This window comes from Corvus moneduloides, chromosome 3 (genome assembly GCF_009650955.1).
Source record: "Corvus moneduloides isolate bCorMon1 chromosome 3, bCorMon1.pri, whole genome shotgun sequence".
NCBI classification, from domain to species: Eukaryota; Metazoa; Chordata; class Aves; order Passeriformes; family Corvidae; genus Corvus; species Corvus moneduloides.
This window is the reverse complement of record NC_045478.1, coordinates 77,196,579-77,215,268: the sequence shown is the minus strand read 5'-3', so window position 1 is coordinate 77,215,268 and position 18,690 is coordinate 77,196,579. Positions and strand designations below refer to the sequence as shown.

The following is an 18,690-nucleotide window of genomic DNA, read 5'->3' as shown; positions in this document are numbered from 1 at the left end:
CCCCTCTCCCGACCCGCAGCGGCATGCGGCGCTCCCCCGATGTCAGCCCCCGGCGGCTGTCCGACATCAGCCCGCAGCTGCGGCAGCTCAAGTACCTGGTGGTGGACGAGGCCATTAAAGAGGACTTGAAGTGGTCCCGCTCCGTGGAAGACCTCACCAGCGCGTCCGTGGGGCTCACCTCCATCGAGGAACGCATCCTCCGCATCACCGGCTACTACGGCTACCAGCCCTGGGCCGCCAGCTACAAACGTGAGTCCCCGGCACGGACGGGCGTGGGGGTTTGCCAGGACGGGGGCGAGCGGGGGCAGCCCGGAACCGGCTGAGGGATGTGGGTTCGAGGGGCCGATCGCTTTGCCGCTGGAACAAACCTCGCTCAAGTGCTCTCACTCTCGGCGAAAAATTCTATGCCCGTGTTGCCTTAGTCCTTTGGCAGTGGCTGGTTCACGAGAGCGTGGTGCTAAGAATGATGACAGCTAAATTCTGCTAAGAAAATAGGTCAAATGTTTGTCTTCGATGTTGCAGGCACACTTAGCGACGGTAATCACCGTGGGCTGACAGCTGTGTAAAAGCCCCTGCACGTTCACGCACGTACCATTTCCACAAGTAACGCGTTATCAGTGTATGTTTCCGTTGTTTTAGGAGTCTGTCAAATTTTCCCAGCACTTGAGCTGAATGATCTGTCTTTCCTATGTCGAGTGAAACTGTTTCTTTCGTACGCATGCACTTGAGAAAGAAACTTCCAATGATAACGATATGAAGAGGGGTGTAGCTGTATTCTTTCATATACATGATTTAAAAAAGGAATGCCCTATTTCCTGTCCATCATTCATCATGTTTATGTCAATTGTATGCATGAAAAAGTTCTAGAATAGTTTACCAGTTAATTGAAGTCATAGCATTATTTTGGTTGTCTTAATGTCATTTGTAACATTACAGGGTTTTTGTTGAAAAAAAGGATTCTGCTGTAACAGAAATAATCACTTTGCTGGAAACACTGGCTCTGATAAAGTGGTTGTTTTCATGTTGTACTTCCCTAAGTATTAAGTGCAAGTGTTCTGAAATATTTACTACTGGATTATCTATTTGGCAGTGTGTTTAGTAATGGAATAGAATGATACAAGAATGCATGGCACACAGTACTAGTTCAGTTTTTCTCTGAGAAGAGCCACTCCTGGTTGCTTGAAAATAGGACTTTACTAATAAATATTCTAATACCTCGTCTGTGAGAGCCTTTTTTTTATTTTTTTTCTTTGATTGCAATTATGACAGAAATATTGGATATTTGCTACTTTACTCACTAGGAGTATGGTATTTCTGAGCAATTCCAGTGCCTGGATTGGGGCTGTTCTTGAGAGTAAAGCTTATTCAGGCAGTTTTAAGGATCAGATCATATGTGGTTGCCAGACTGAGTTGGATGTTAATGGTTCTATCTAACAGAGTGACTAATAGTCTAGCTGAAGTCACACTGAGCTGCTGTGGCTGAACCTTCTGAAATAATAAAGGTCATGCTGGCTCCTCAATTATAACCTATTTGTTGAAATTTATAACTCTGTCTGAAAAAGTTAATAGCAAGCCTAAGCCTGCTATTCTAGTTACATTTTCTCTCCTAAATTGATGTGAATAACAAAATTACATACTTTAATTGTAATGGTGGGGAATAAATATACAAAGTGTCTGATTTTCATAAATGTATGTCTAAAAATAATAGGTTATGTGAATTTGTTGCCAATTTAAAATCTGAGTTACTAGGAACATGGAAGGACACGTAGAAGAAAAGACACATCTCTAAAGCATGGTTTAAGGAGAGCTGTGTTGATCTGCATCAGTTGAATAGCTGACTGAATAGGGTATATCATAAAGTGGGAAGACAACTTTGTCACCACCACTTTGAAACCTCTTTGAATACTCCCTCAAGTTGGGTTGACATCTAATTTTGGGATATGGACTTTCCTTGTGACTTTGCAGTTAGAAAATTTATTTGGCTCAAGTACTGCGATCAAATGATTTTTGTTAAGCTCAGATTGCAACCTGGGTACTTTTTGTCGTCTTATTTTGCATGCTTGTAGACATTTGGATGCACTATGATTATAATTATGGAGTGCACTAATAATGGACCTGCTTTGCAGAAAATAAATCTATAATATGGTCTGATCTAGATTTATTTAGTCTGTTTCTCTTGGTGACATTCTTTTTATTGCAACTAAATTGCCTTTAGGGCCAGATCTACTTCTTTTGCACTCGAGTGTATTCTTTCATACTTTATTTAGACTGTTTATATATATACAGGTGTATGTGCAGATATATATAATTGTTTGAGGGATCCAGAAAGCTTTGGCTTATTTGGTTATTTTTGTTTTAGCAAACCTCTGTTAGGGAAACTACCACTAATAATCCAAAATAGTGTTACCATGATCCCAAAACTTCCTTGGAGAACAATTTAAAACATACTGGGATGCCTCAAGGTTATGTAGCAAATCCAGTATTTAATATTCTTATAAATTAGTGGAAAGAGAGGAGAAAGAAGTGAAAATGTGCTGAAGACACAAATTGATCTGGATTGGACAGAATGAGAAAAGACTCATAACATTATTCTCAGGAGACTTGCCCCAGCCAGGTGACTTGCTGAAATGTCAATAAATGTCATTCAGTTATCACAAACAGAAGCCTCATGTTTCCTGAAAATGCTGAAATTACCTGCCAGCTTTCACATTACATTGGCTGGTGAGTTTGGGACTGTACACAGCTCAGGGAAGACCTCTGCTGTTTGCCTGCACTTGCAAACCAGATTTTAGGAACTGGAATAATGTGATGCAGTTCCTGTGTGTTAGGATGCCTTCAGAGAATTTAGTGAAATACTGTAATTTTGGTTGTCTGCTCTCAAAAAATATTACAGGAGGCTCTGACATGAGCAAGGAGAAAGAGTACAGGCAATCTGTAAAGAGCCTCAAGAGTTTTTGCTGTTTACCTTAAAGAGGTTGAAATGAAAGTATTGGAAAGTACTGACACATTGCTTAGGCAGGCAGAGAGTTTTTCTTCTTTCTGTGTCATAAGAGAAAAAGGCAGGCAAAGAAACTGAAAAGCCATCAATTAAAGACTGATTGAAAAAGAATATTTAAGAAAACGTAATTTATTCTTGAGACGAAGATTTCAAGGGATTGTAATAGCAGTGGAAAGATCTGGAATTGTGATAAAATGGGAAACATATCGGAGAGAATATTAAATTTCATTATCCAGAATTCAAATTAGCCCCTCCTTAGGGTGTGAGGAGACTTTTCTTGAGGGTTTCTTGTGCTTCCCTCCATAGCATCTGCCAACCTTTAGAAAGAGAATAGGAGTGTTTCCTGATCCAATCTGGTAGTTCTTATTTTTCTGAATTCTTTGATTTCCAGGGTAACTAATTATGTGGTTAACTGCTCTCCAGTCTAAATCAAATATTCATACGTGTCCCATGGGAAATATTTTGCAGCATGTGATTTGATTTTTCGAATATAAAGGCAGAGGGGAAGAAACAGATAAGATGCCATCAGATTGTAGAATCATACTCTTATGCAGCTACCAATGTAAAAGCTCAATATTTGTGAAATTCTCATTATCAGTAAGAGGTATGTTGCCTTTTAATTTTTTTTCTTTTAGTTAGAACATAGGGATCAAAGACTTTAATTTTAAAAAGCCCCCTAAACAATGCCACAAGATTTGCAGAACCCATTGACAGTCTTCTGTCAAAGAAGCTATTGTTAGAGCTGTATTAGCACTGCTGTTCTCTTCCGTGAAGGTTATGTGAATTCTCATGATTTCTGCTTCTGGAAGCCTGGGACTTCAGCTGAAGAGCAAAGCCAAGTTTGGAGGTGAACAGCCGTATTTTAAGTTTCATTTTCACACCATTATCAGTCAGAATAATTCTAAAATATTCTAAAAATATTCTAATATTCTAAAATATTCTAAATATTTTTAGAAGTATAGTTCCCTGGGAGCTTTTCTGCGCTTGACAGATACTGGTGTCACAAAACTCTTGGACTGTCCTTCTGGGCAGTATGGAAGACTTGTCTATTTTAATGATTGTAGCAATCACCAGGGTGCTTATTTCCTGTGGAAACAAATGTGCACAGCTATCACCTTTACCAAACCTTCATTTTTCTCTAATTAGGTCTATTTTGTGGTGATTCAATATCACACTGTGTCATTATGTGATTAGTATTTTAAATACATTCACGTGGGCTTGAGCCAGCTATCCTTATTTTGCAATCTTCTTCCTACAGATCACCTGCTTCTACTCCTTGTTTAAGATTAGGGTCTTTCTTTTAAAGCAGGGACTTTCATATATCCTTAGCATGTGTTTGTAAATACAGACTTATTGTGGACAAAACAGGATTATATGGGCCTTGGCCTCCCTCTTTTATTCACTTACATTCTTTCTGTGCTCACAGATGTTTCTCTACCTGCAGAAAGAAAATTAAGAGAATAGTATGTAGTTTTAACTCCTCTCAGTTCTGTTTACTAGGAATTGACTGCTATCTGTGGGTCATGGCTTGTGAACATACATTTCTCTGAGACTTCGACCTTGTGAATAATTCCAGGTTGTCCCAGTGGTAACTTTTAAGAGATGTGATGTTCAGGTGAAAGGGAAAGATTGTGTCAACTAAATGAAGTTCTCTGGCTTTGCTTCTCCCTGCTACCTTAAATATCAGGTTTCATATTTTTAATGTTTCCTCATAGTTATTTCAGCAATAACAAAAACCATATCATTTTAATGCACAAAATTTCAATGTAGTACTCATCCAGTGTGTAGCACATTAGGTCTTGACCTGAATGTGGAATTGAAGTGCTATCACCAGTGTAAGTAACATACTGGAACACATTGTCTGAATAGCCTGAGCATTGCACAGAAAGCATAATTGTCTGAGTATGCCAATCACAGAATTATGTCAGAGAATGATTTGTGTAAGAAGGGACCTTAAAAGTCATCTAGTTTCCACCCCCCTGCCATAGGCAGGGACACGTTCACTGGACCAGCTAGCTCAAATCCTCATCCAGGTTGGCCTTGAGCACTTCCAGGGATGGGGCACTCTTAACTCCTCTGGGCAGACTGTTCCCACCTATAGACTTTGACAGCCTTTCAAGCTAATAGTTTAGTGTTGGTTTTAGCTAATTAAACGTATGAGCACTGTACCCTTATAAATATTAGAGTATCAGTTATACAGCTAAAGACCAGTGTTTCCAACTGATCCCCAGTGTTCCTCCTTGTGATTTTCTTTTCATGTGCCACTGAATGCTGAAATTTCACAGTTGCTAAAAGCAAATCCAGTGAGGATATGAATCGAGAGAAATTTGTGCAAATACCATTTTCATGTATTTGCATCTGAGGGAGAATTTAACTTACTCTTTTGAGTTGATATACTCCAGAAGTTCAAAGATGTAAGTTGAAGACTATAATTTTCTCTGGGGAAAGCCATTTTCAGGCCAACTGTAAGCAGTTAATTTAAACTGATTGCTTGCTTTCCATATTGAATGTAATAAGTTTATAACTGAAGCAAGACTTGGTGGTATCGTTCATGTTGCTGTTTCTGAAGTCAAATGATTATGTGAGAATATTGCTTTTCAGGTGAAAACATGGAGTAACCTCTAGATATCTTGCTTGGTGCAGCTATCTAAGTTTCTCTCCCCAGGGTCAATCTATAGGTCAACAGCCCTTCTACAATACCCAATCTGTAGGTCACCACTGAAGAAGATTAGAAGATTAATAACAATATGTGTTTTATAGCTCTTTTTTTTTTTTCCTTTAAGATAGGCTTATGGCATCTGAAGCCTAGTTTATTTTTTAATCAATGTTCTTCAACTCTTCATTTTCAATACTAACATAAGTAATTTTTATGCTACCAAGAAAACCTACGAGAACATGGGAATGCCTACAGGTGAAAGAAAGCAACGGTGATGAATTGCACTGCAGATTTAAATTACTGTAGCGTTGTTGTTTCAAATGTCAGTTGCAGTTATCTGCTGCAAGCTAAACCTACATACGGTGATACATGAACCAGGGATATTAGTGACTTATGCCCACATGGCAGCTCACACAAAGACTTCTTAAGCAATTTTCTCACGTACATAGTAGCGTAACTGAGAAGAGCTGTCCCCAGAAACAGTCTTTTTAAGTATTTCAGAGACCCAGTCACAAGTCTGCCTGTATCCCAGATACTACAGGATATGTTTCTCCTTTGAAAGGGAACCCATTGGCTCCTGGGGGTTTTAGATCTTTGGGTGGTCTTGCAACTGAGAATGAGCACTATCTGGCCACCGAAGGCAGAGCAGAGCAGTATGGGTGCTGAATACTGAGCAGCTGCAAAGATTCCAGGTGAATATTTAAAAAAAAAAAGCCTTTCAGATGCTTCTTTTTCAAGACAATTCCAATTGAGAAGAAACGTGGGGGTTCTTAGGCTTTTGAAAATTGGTAATAATTTTTTGGCCTGTACTAAGGAGAAAACTGGTTCCTGTTGCAATACAAAGCTTAATTAATCACAGACTTTAAGTTTTAAATTTCTTGCTGGCAAGCCAAGCAAATTCTAATTTAAACTGGTTTGCTAAACATTTTTGATTGTTTAATAAATATTTAGTAAATGGTAAATGTTCAGTGAACACTTAGTAACTTGTTTACTAAACAGTTTTAATTGTGTAGTGTTAAGTAACCACCACTTTTAACTAGGCAGATAAATAAATATTTTGTGTTTCGTATCTAGGTTTCAAAGGGAAGAAACTAAAAATTGCCACCTACAAAACGGGCCCTCTTTTTTTGCTTGTTTGCTGTTTAAACAAATTAATTCATTGCTTTCAGCTTTTTTTTCAGTGCAGCTTTAATTTCATGTCATCTTCAGCCATTTATGCAAAACAGTTCATGGGACAGCAATTAGGAGTCTGTTGACTTCCAGCATTCATTTTATACCCTTAATGAATGTTGTCATTGAATGCTGCTTTGTTAGAATATACCACTGAAGTCTCCACCATGAAAACCTACTGCTAAACCTAGCTGTACGTTTTTGCAAGGTCAGGACCCATGTTAACAGTTTTGAAGAGAGTTACCTGGCATTTGAGAATCCTTTCATTGGAAAACTGCCTTTTTTTTTTGTTTTGTTTTTTTTTTTTTGTTTTTTTGTTTTTTTGTTTTTAAATAGAAATGTGAGCATGTTCACTAATCAATAAAATATGGGTTGTTGCTAAAATCACATACTACTCTGAATTGATATGGAATAATGAGGGAGCAAGTTAATTTGTGAAAAAAATTAATTTGGAAACTATCAAGAATCATGAACAAATACTTTTTTTTTGGAACTATTTTTATTGCAGACCCTTTGTCAGGGTAAATTTCTGTAATAGTTCTGGAGTGCACTGTGTGAGGTTTGTTTGCAACTTTAAATAATGATTTCTTTAAAAAAAACAATTAATTGCACAAGATAATGGCATTGAAATCAGACTACAAAGCCCGTGTTGTTCTACCGTGATACCAGATACTGTTGTGTTACTGGAGTGTTACTGAAACACAAAGCCATAAAAGGACAACGACCAGCAGTGCTCATTAGCTTAATAGCTAGTTTTACTAGATTTTGGCTCATGTCAGGGCTGTCTTCAAGGTGAGTTTTTGTGCCATAATCTCTCTTCAGTATAATGAGGTGTTTGCGTTTTGTATTCCTTGGGTAAATTGCTGATAATTTCTGCCATTTACTTGAGATCAAATAAGCCTCAAGAGAAAGAGGAGGATGGCAACCTGGTATAGGGGCAGCTATACCCTGCCAATGGCAGGGAGTTGGAACCAGGTGATCCTTAAGGTCCCTTTCAACCCACACTGTTCTGTGATTTTATAGAAAAGTTATGTAAAGGCCACTTTAGCCCTTTGGCAAGTGCCATCCTTTGGAATGCAAGGGTGTCATTTTGTCCCTCTTGATGTTTTGGAAGCTGAAGCCATAGACTTTCTGCTGTTGCTTGTGAATGATGGCTACTCAGAGAACAGTAATAAGATGAGCACTTATGTTTGTAGAAATTTATCTGCAGATCATGGTCCCTACCTAGGGAATACCTTGCCTTCATGGGATACATCTTATTGTAGAAACCACTTCCCTGAGCATTTATGATTCCCTGTTTGTCTCCACTAGGCATGTGTTCTTTCATTCCTCAGCATATCCTTCGAAGAAAGAAAGATGCTGTGATTGTGTTGTAGTGCTAGGTTTAGCTTAGCAAGCTGCAGCTTTCCCTGAGAGCTCAGCGGAGCTGCTTAGGGCAGTACAACCACTGTCGCCCTCCCGTAGTCCATTTTGGATGGCTCTGCAGTTTTGCTCCAGCAGCTATCAGCTTTACAACACAGTGGCAGCGAAGGAGGCGAGAAGGGTCTCCCCATGAGGGTTTTAGAGGATCTTTAATCTTACATCTTGTCCCAGAGATCCCCAGAGGCAGAGAGACCCCGTGATCCGGGCGCAGGGGCTTTTCCTCAGGGGCTATGGGGCGGTACATGGGCAGAGTTGGGGTACAGGAACCAGCAGGGAGGACCCGAGGGAGTGGCCAGGAGTAGGGGCAGGGGACAGTGGGGGGGAACAATGTGAAAGGCATTTAATAAATGAATCAGTGGGAAATACAACACCACATGATTGCATGGAAGACCATAGAGAAATATTTTCTTTATGAACCACTACATGTACTATTCCTTAGACAGAAGGGATGCAGCAGTGATATTCCCTGATTTCATTTTCTTTACACTTTGAGAAGCTTGTTCTCCTCTCAGTCATCTCCCCTTATAAAAAAGTGCATCTGAGTGATTTCAGACACCTCTCTTTTTCTCTGGAACTTGAGGGCCTAATAAGGTTCTTTTTTTTTTTTTTTACCAAATGTGCCTTATTTTGCTTCCTGTCATTTTGTTTCCATGAATGTATCTGGCCAATAGAGGATTTGGGCTGCTTTCTGAGAAAAGCTCTTCCAGCAGTGTAGGAATTTAGGTAGCCTCACAGTTAGAAGAATAACAATGACATCACGTAGTCAATAGGATGTATTAACTCAGCAAGCCAATCATCTGAGGCAAGGAAATTTGCATATTTGAGCTTCTCCAGGATAAGGGAATGTAACTGATTTTTAGTGAAATAAAAAGGCCTTAATCTTGCAATTAAATGTTCTTTTTGCTTTGCCATAACTAGCCTCTGTCAAATAATTCATGAGAAGTGCCTTATATGTCTAAACGAAGCAAGCAGATTTTCAGTTTTGAGCACTGGTGCAGAGTCCTATTGATCCCATTGCAATAAAAATATTGTGGCAGAGCTGATCCGATAGTAACAACCCAAAGGTGCAGGGTTTGAAGAGGTGGACTCTGCTGGGTGATGCATGCAAACCCAGTTTATTACACAAGTTACCAGCATTTTATAGTTTACTACTCCTGGGTAGATCCATAGGCTCAACCCCCCCTGCCCCATCAAGTCCTTGGTGATTCCCTCTTGCAACAGTGGTGTGTCCTGGCTAACCGTCCTTTTGCACCAGAGGCTCAGGTCATGTCGTCCTGTTCGTCCCGTTTTGCCTCTTGTTCTTGCCTTGGGCTTTGTTTCGTCTGTTTCTTGTTCTTGCCTTGAGTTTTTATCTGTCCCATGGCTTTCACAGCACTAAAGCTAGTAGATCCACACAGCTATCAACTTTCATTGCTCTCTGGCCTCTGTCACAAAGGGTATCTTTTTCCTTGACTCTTACATCAGAAATACCACAAATTTGATGCTTTTCCTCACTATCTCTTCACACCAGCTAAGGTACCAAAGTAGCATGGAAGTTGAGCTGCTTGTCCACTGTCCAAGCTGAGCAGGCCAAGTCATTCCACCCTTAAACTCACTGACTGTTGTGCTGTTTTTAGCCCTGTGGCAGCCTGGGGGCTCTGCTTCATCCAGGATATCTTGCTTTGGCTTTGCCAGATCCATGCAGTTGTGTGAACAGAGCACAGGTTTGTGCTCAGGTGGGAAGTAAAGCAAGAACCTGCTCCTTCAGAGCTGCTGTGCTTGTGTGAGGATGGTGATGGTGTATTCATGGTCATGCCCTGAAAACCTGGAGTTGTTTTTCCTGTTTCAAGCAGTAACTCCTTTCCAGAAAATCTGGTCCATTGGGTGTTCAGTAGGGATTATCTGCTTGCAAATTTTTTGCCCTAGCTGAAATATGCAGTGCCAGGATTAACATCAACAGTGCAGTGTTTGCACCGTGAAACAGGAAATACAACTTTATGGCTTTGATTCTGTTGTCTCTCCTTCTCACTTGTGCAATGTTTTTTGGAAACTTTGAGACTGATTTAATTACTATGCAGCCATTTATTCTGGACAAGCGAAGATGGTAATCATGTTCACTTTTTCAGCTTAGGCGCTAGCTACCACTTATGGTTTTGGTTAGCACTTTCCATGGAATGGAAATTAATGACAGAAAACATTGTTCCTTGTACTTTTGCTGAAATGATTTTTAGCTGCATAGCATTTAGTGTTCTGCTGGCCTGGTAATTTCTCAGTTGTGGGTCTTTCTTCCCTTCAGAAACAAGACATTTATAAAGTAAAGAAATATGTTTAGGTTTGATTACCAAAGGCTACTTAAAAAGAAAAAAATTACAAAATAATGTAAAGGTAGAAAAAGGCAGTCAAAAAACAAACCCCTTAATGTCAGTGGAGACATGGAAAGTGTCTTTAATTAAGTTAGGAGATTTGATCACTTTCAAGTTGAGCAAGAGGAATGAGAAAAGAGCAGAAAAGGCTATATTTTTTTTAGCAGATTTGGCTTCCTGACATTTCTACATCATATGTTGTGACTAGAGGCCTCTGTTTTTCAGGACTTATATTTCAGCTATTTCTTACATGCATTCAGGCCCCATGGGCCTGAACTTGGGAACTCAGGTTTCAAGCAAGCCAGAGATTATGCCCAGACAAGTATTCTGGTGCATTCAGGAGTTATAAAATTATTTAAGTTTTCTCGATAGACATAGGAATGACAAGTGGGTCTTGACTTGGAAATGAACATAAGCCCACATTCAGTTATTATAGTAGGTATATCATGGTACTCCTACATACAGCCATGTGAACTTTCTTCCAATATATGGGAAGTAAAGTCCTCTTTATCAGTCTGGGAAATTACATGAGTTGGAGTAAAAACTAGGGTAGCATGAAGGAATAGAGCTACTCTATGCATGGCTTCAGGGATTTTGGGAGACTATCTGACTCCTGTATGGTTTTTCCAGCTTGCCAGGTTATCTTGGGAGAATATATGAAGAATGCACAAAGACATCTTAAATGACTGCCTTCCCACGGTTGTTGGCTTGTAAGACTTATGAAGATCCTCTTAGAGGGTGCAGTGTGGAATTGGATCTCTGGTTCCAGTTCATAAAATTACATCACAGTCTTTGGGAAGTATTATTTGATAAGCAACTTATTTAATAAACAACTTACTTACTTGCTTTTCTTGTTTCAAAGACAACTTGCTTTCAAACTTTATAGCTTTGTAATATGTAGTTTAATATCTGTAGGAAATTCCTTGTCTTCTGCAAATAGTGATTTCAAGAGGTAGAGGGCTGTAGATGTGTTTTGATTTCACCCAGAGTGAGAAGTAGTTTCATGTTTTATAATATTTCTCCAAATGGAAACAAAAACGAGAGTAAATCATAGAAGCATGGATGAGTAATTTCTTTGTAGAGAAATGCATGGACAAGAAACATGTCTTGTACTGGGAACGATACTTTGTGCTTTCTGGTTTTGCTATCTGCATAGTAAAAACTGGATCTCATTGGAAATAATTATGACAAACAATATTAAGCATTCTGTATTTATTTATACAACATGAAAATATTTTTGCATAGCATCTTTATAGGAATCTTTGCTATTAAGATTACTTTAAAATGATGTTCATATACCAGACAGTGTTTTATCACTGCATGTCAAATTGTTTTACACCGTACAATAACATTTCTCTAAAGGCACAATATCTCTTGTCTATATCTGAAAATGCGCTGGAAGTGGTACTGAAACTAGAATCTTTAGAGTATAAGCCTAAACTCTCTTATGACTCTCTAGGTAGTTTTTGTTCCGCGATGAGCTTACTGAACAAGGGAAACAGGGAAATGCATCTCCAGTAGAGCACTTTTTAATGTATTATTATTTCTGCACTGATAATGATGAGAGAATTAGAAAACCTGTTAGGATGAATCCCTGACTCCAACCAAGCCCATGGCACTTTTCTCAGCAACTTCAGTCAAGCCAGGCTTCACCTACCAGGCTTAAGTCTTTGAGTTTGCCTTTTAAGCAGGCTTCCTGCTTTGTGTGCTGAACATTTGTTCCTAAGGCAACTGCATCCAATTACACCTACCCATACATGGTCTTTATTATATGCTCCTGAGCGCTACTGAGGAGCTCAATTTAAATTATAGAATAATTATTTCTTTTAATAGATGTGCAATTTTAAATTTCTTTAATCTTAAACTTGGTGTTTAGTTATTACTTAATATCTTGTCCGAACATGGGTAGAAAGTATCTACAGAAATTGAGAAGAGACCACTCTTTCTTCCCGTTGCCTAGAAAACTGACTACCAGATCCCAAGTGCTGAAAGCAGAATGAACATACATGCAATTGTTTGCAGTTTTCGGTTAGGAGTAAAGAATCGAGACTTCTAACAGGGCATGCTATAGAAGCAACAATAGAGGAGAAAAAAGTGCTTAAACAAGTCTGTTATCAATAGAAAATATGTATTGCCCTAAGCTCTAACTCCCACATTTTTGCTAAATAATAAAACATTGTTCATGTCTTTCTGCTTCAGATGAAGACAAAAAATCTGCCTGTACTAGAGTGGGGGTCACTGAATGGGTCTGAGGCAGAAGCCTTTCAGAACAGTAAAAGAAAGACATTCCAGTTCATCATTTGTATAAGTAGCAGTCTGAAAGCCATTTAGGTTTTGACAGCCCTGACTCAGGTGAGGAATAAGAACATATAAACCCAGAACTCCTTGCAAATGTAAACAAAGGACAGTATGCAGTGGGATGGAATTACAGTGTTCTTGGAGAAATTTGAAATGCTAGAGATAAAAAAATGTTGTACATTCAGCTTAGGTTTTTGGTGGTGATGTTGTTGTTAAATTATCCCACCACAAAGCCATATGTGTGATGGGCAGGATGCGGCTTGGAGAAACTCCGTGGTAACGTTTAAAATCTATCTAATGAAACTGTTTGAGTTAGTGCATTAACCTCTTATCTCTTTATTTTCAGAAGCCAAAATTGTTCCATCTTCATGTTGGTAAAACTGATAGAAGCTAAGAGGAATTTTGCCAAACTAAAACCAATAACTAATGATATGAAGGAATACTGCAGTCCTGAAAGGAATTGAGGGTTCTGGTATGACTCTGTAATAGGTTTGTGAAAGCTGTGCAGTTTGGCAAGCCTGGACACTCTTAAACCTCCAGAGAGTCCCAGAGCATGCTCACCAAAGTATTTTTACAAACACAACATGCTGTATCACAAGGCTAGAGTCTCTTTTGCTGTTTGAACATGTTCTACACTTTTCAAATGGAAGTGCAAAGTAACTGGATCTGGTCCCAGCTTCTAGCTGAGAGCATTTGTGTTGCAACTATCTATTGATATAAACATGTATAGAAAATTCCCTTCCAGCCAAGAGCATTCTCCTTGTGAACGTCTAGTGAATTCTTTCGCTTTCCTTCACTTTTTTCCATGCTGAAGGTAATTAGACAGTTGGTATTTTTGATCCTCCAATTATCTATAAGAAAATGATCCTTCTTATTTATGCTGGCTGAGGACAGCATGGGAGCAATGAAACTGCCTTTCCCTCTGAAAAAGTTCAAAGCAGGAAGAGGTAAAACAATCTCAAATGTTGAGATAATTAGGATCTTGAAACACTTTTTTGGAGGGAGGTTTGTAAAACCTATGCAAAGTTGCACGCCCAGTTGTAGGAATTGTAGCAGAGAAATAAGAGGTCAAGATCAAGAGGCATAAAATACCCTGGATATTAAGTGCTCTAGCTGAATTACTTGCACTGTAGAATAATTGGAAGGTACAACAAAATCAGCACCTTGCAGAAAGGCTTCTTCTACTTGAGATATATAGCTCTCAGTTAGTTCAAGGTTAAAACAGTTGCACTGTAATCTGCTTTGTGTAACAGCAGCTGATTTTACTAAAGGATAAGTGGTTATATAAATCTCAGCTCAGTGTTGAAGCTGGTGAATTTCACTGACGAATTTCAATAACCAACCTTGCAAGTCTGATCTTTCTTGGGTTTTTTGTTGCTGTTGGTTTATTTCCCAATAGGCTGAATTATTCTGTCATCTCATAAGGATGATTTCATTCGATTTTCTTTTTTTTTGTATTAAAATTAGAGCCATTCTCAACCATTACATAATTCAAATAACATATCTCAAATAATTTTGCATTTATAAGCTTTTGGGATTAACTAATGAATGAAATTTAAATATTATATTAGTTATGATAAGGTAACATTTCAGGCATGTCAGCGTTGAAGAAGCATTTGGACAAAGTCCTTAATAATATGCATTAACTTTTGGTCAGCCCTCTGAAGCTGGCAGCTGGACGAGATGACCATGGTAGGTCCTGTCTGAAATTGTTCTATTTTTTCCTACTCTTCATCTCTCATAATTTTTTTATGCTAATGTTACACCATTAAAATATTAAGGACCTTATCCAGTAACCAAAATAATAGCTGAAAACACCCATAGGTGTAATTACAGCATCATGCGTCTGCTTTGCAATTGAAAAATAGGTCTTTAGTGGTTTTATTCAGTTAAATAATGAGGAAGCTGTATTTCATTGGAGTTACTGAGTTGCATGGAAATGTCACTGCAACTATTTAATACACAAGTTTCAAGCCTGCAAAATTACATATGAGTAACTTAAGCTGTGCAGAAGCTGTGTGACTAAAATTATTTGTCTGTATATATTAGCTTTGAGGATATGAATTATCTGTATTGCTCCAAGTAGTTGGTTTTAGCCAACAGTGAATGTAGAACTTTTAAAAAAATACTAATTTAATATTCTTCACGTCATAAAATATCATTTTTATTTGTCTGTGCTAATTATAGCTATCTAGAAGATTGTATCATTACTCTCATATATAAATTTTAAGTAAATTTCTGTGTAAATAGACCAATTTTTTTTTTTGGTGCAAACATAAATAATTCCATGCACTGTCAAAATACTTGAGTTCTCATAGTCATTTTGTCCTTTTCAACGTAATCACTGATCGGTGCTTTAATTTTTTTCAAGTCTGATCTAGTCATTTTTACAGAATATAATGGAATCCAAAGTAACTTGCATGTGCTGAGCAATTTAGCTTGACACAATGGTCTGTCTATAAGGAAAAATTCTTGTGACAGGGTTTCTTTGTGGTTTATTTAATACAAATTAGAATCTGTATAAATTAGTGTTTTGATGGATGTTTGTCTTATTTCAGAAAAATGTATTTCTTCAGGTAATAATTCTGAGTGAGCAATTAGACGTTGTTGCAACGTGTTGAGAACTTAAGACTTTGATATCTTGTTCGCAAGAAGCACCATTTCCTTAAGCATAAAATCCTCTTCAAACCAAATACATCATTTATTTTATTTACATTGGTTCTCTGTTGACTTCAGTGAAGTGCTAATTAAGCAGTACGAGCTTGTAGAATACCGCTTAAAATAAGTAGCTTGGAAAAGACAAGTAAAGTCAATTATCAGTTGTAGGGTTTAAGGAAAACAGCATTAAATTTTCAGATGTCTCTCTGAATAAAAATTATAATTTGGATGCCCTGGATCCCAAATGCGGCATGTGACAAGAAACTGTAGCTACCTTTTCCTGGTGCTTTTCTTTGTTTTGTTTTGAGGTTTTTTGTTTGTTTGGGGTTTTCTTGTGGGTCAGGTTTTTGGAAAGAGAAAAGATCTTGTTACAGACAGGTCTTATAGACTTGTAGTCTATACAAGATTTATAGTCTCTTGTATAGAACACAACTCTTCTTGTTCTAGATAAACATCGCTTAAGGGACAGCTATCTTTATGTAGCCGCTATTAACCACATTTTATTTGTGAGTGTTCAGCTGCAATTTTAACAAAGAGAGTGGGGAGAGAGGGAGAGAAATTAATCCTACCTGCTGGGAGGTGTCCTGTGGGAAGCCTTACAGTTGCTTTCTGTTCTCCAGCCAGATCATTCTCTTGCTCAAAGCCCTCAGCTTCTTCCTTGCTGCACTCTCTACCCCATTTAGCACTTAATTTGTCTTTTCTCTCAGCTACTGATGATTTTTTTTTTCCTCTCCTGTTTAGGTTTCTTATCTGTCATGGGAAAGTCTCTTTCATTTTCTAACAGCTGACTGCAGTACTGGTCGTGTATAGATAAAGACCAGACCTAGAAGAAAAGGAAATTCAGAAACACTAACAACATTCTGGACACTGATGTGCTAAAACCAAAAACTGCTAATATGTTCTGAGTTTTCTGTGCGGAACGCAAAGAGAGAAGGTGGCCAGTGCTAGAAAGGCAACTCTCAAAGGAGTTGGGGGAAAATGGCGAAGGGGAAGGCTGGTAAACCATGAGTTATACCAGTTAATTTTAACATTTAAAATGAGTGAACATAGGTTTCTAAATAGAGATGGGGTTTCAAGTTGCTTTATGATAGGATCTGTACAACTGCTGGGCATCAGTACAAATATTATGAATGTAAAGTAGTATCTGTTCTGCAGAGGAATATATGTCCCAATCTGTTTGTGTGTAGCCAGTCATCTCTAAGAATGAAATGCTAGTAAATTGTATTGAAGCCCTCTGCCTCCTTTAAACCAGCATTTTCTGAAGAGCTGGTCAGACCTTCCCTCACAGCTCCTTCAGGCAAAAATGAGAAATGTCGGTTCACACAGCAAATGTCATGTAACTCACCTGAGTTCTGGTTTTGATAGTCATGATGTGCTGGACTATCCATATGCATATATATGGCAGTTAACAAAAACGATTTTGGCAGTAACAGAGCAACAGGGATAAAATATGGAAATCGAAGGAAAACACACTGAATCTATTCACTAAGTAAAAAAATTAAAGCAAAATAAAACACAAAGTGAAAGAGATTTTTATGGAAGTGTAAGAGTACGTGGGTGAGATGCCATATGGAGCATTGGGTTGCGGGCAGCCAAATTTGCATCTGATGTAAGCTCTGTGAAAACTTGTAAGGAAATAAATAGGATAAGAAAGATATTGAAGAATAGCAAAGGCATAGGAGAGGTCATGAAAGTTTCAAATAGGTCTGAAGAGCTAGAACTGGGAAGAAAACTAGGCTTCTCTTCTGTTGAAAATCTCAGAAGTGCCAAGGTTTCTAGTATCTTAATACATTTGTTATACTCTTATATAAATAGATTATGAGCTCAAACATTAACACATGAACTGATTGCACTCCGAACAAGTTTTGTTAAAAGGTGACTACTAGCAGGGCTATATTGCAGTTGTACTCTTTCGTACAGAAAGAAACAGAAAGAAAGAAACTTTATCTGAAATAACCAAATGAAAAAACCCCACACAGCTAGTATCAGTTAAAAATTACATTTTCATATAGTCATATAAGTACTTAAAGAGAATATTAAGAAGATTCCTTCCATTTAAACATTTCCTTCTCTCTGTACTATATCCTAGCATCCATAATAAACAAAAATACTGGTCAGATCTGGTTATGCTTTTTTCTCACCTTGTATTGTTTCCTGACTTAGAAATTTGTTGGCCAGCAAACTCAGCTGTTTGTGATAAGGGACAGAGAAGAGAGACATCTTCCATTGAAAGTAGATTTTGGGGGCAATGTGGTACAATTGAGTGATCTTAGAACAAGCAGCAGCATCTACCTGTTATTTTCTATGGACATTGTTTCGACTGGTATCAGTCCAGGATAACAGGAATACAGGGAATGGGGTAACATATTGATGTGATCTGTGCTCTAGAAGTGGTTTGTACTGGGAAGTTGTCTGAGAAAGGTACCCCTTCCTTTCCAGATAAATTGTTCTTGGCAAAGTAACACCAGAATCCACAGTTCTCTACCTCCTTTGCTTGGTGGCTGAGCCTGTCCATATGCAATATGGACATATGCAATATGCCACATATCTAAATCAAGATTTTAATCCTGATATTACAGTGCTCTGTGCTTTCCATTGATTTAAATATAAATATGATTCTCACACATGCAAACCAAGTGCATGTGTGTGCAGTGTTAGCATCCAGTGCTGCTGGGCTTTTAGTGTTACCCTGGTGAAATATGTGTCCCTGAGCAGAAACAGTTACATTTTTCAGAAAAAGTACCACAAGAGAACATTATGTAGGGATCCCCACTGACACCTTTGGGTGGTTTCTTTATGTTGACTGATTGTTCTTGCAATTCTTTTCCCCCCTCCCTTTCTAATAATTTAATTTGTTCACTTGTATAAAGCCCATTCGTTTTGCACTGAATTTATTATCTCTATCCCAGCTATGGATTTGTTCATCTAAGGCATTTTGCAAAAGCCTTAATTTAGCCTTTTCTACAGTTGCAGAAGTGAATATTGTAGTCTGACAACCAGTTATTTCAACCTGCATAGATCATTCCTTGAGTGGTGTTCACAGAGAAATGGAAAAATTAGGGAGTTTGGCAGAAAGTCTACGTACTATGCTTTTTACATGGCCAGGAGAAATAAGGCTAACCTTTTTAGGGAAAAAAAGAGGGAAG

The 18,690-nt window shown here is 38.2% G+C and overlaps 1 protein-coding gene across 1 annotated transcript in view; it reads left to right on the top strand.

Annotated features, from left to right (window-relative positions):
- Nucleotides 1-18,690, top strand: part of SLC35F3 (solute carrier family 35 member F3) — a 167,874-nt gene that overhangs the window by 543 nt on the left and 148,641 nt on the right. Inside the window, exon 2 of the mRNA XM_032102292.1 lies at nt 20-249. Coding sequence (XP_031958183.1) covers nt 20-249 — 230 coding nt within the window. The remainder of the gene's footprint in view (nt 1-19; nt 250-18,690) is intronic.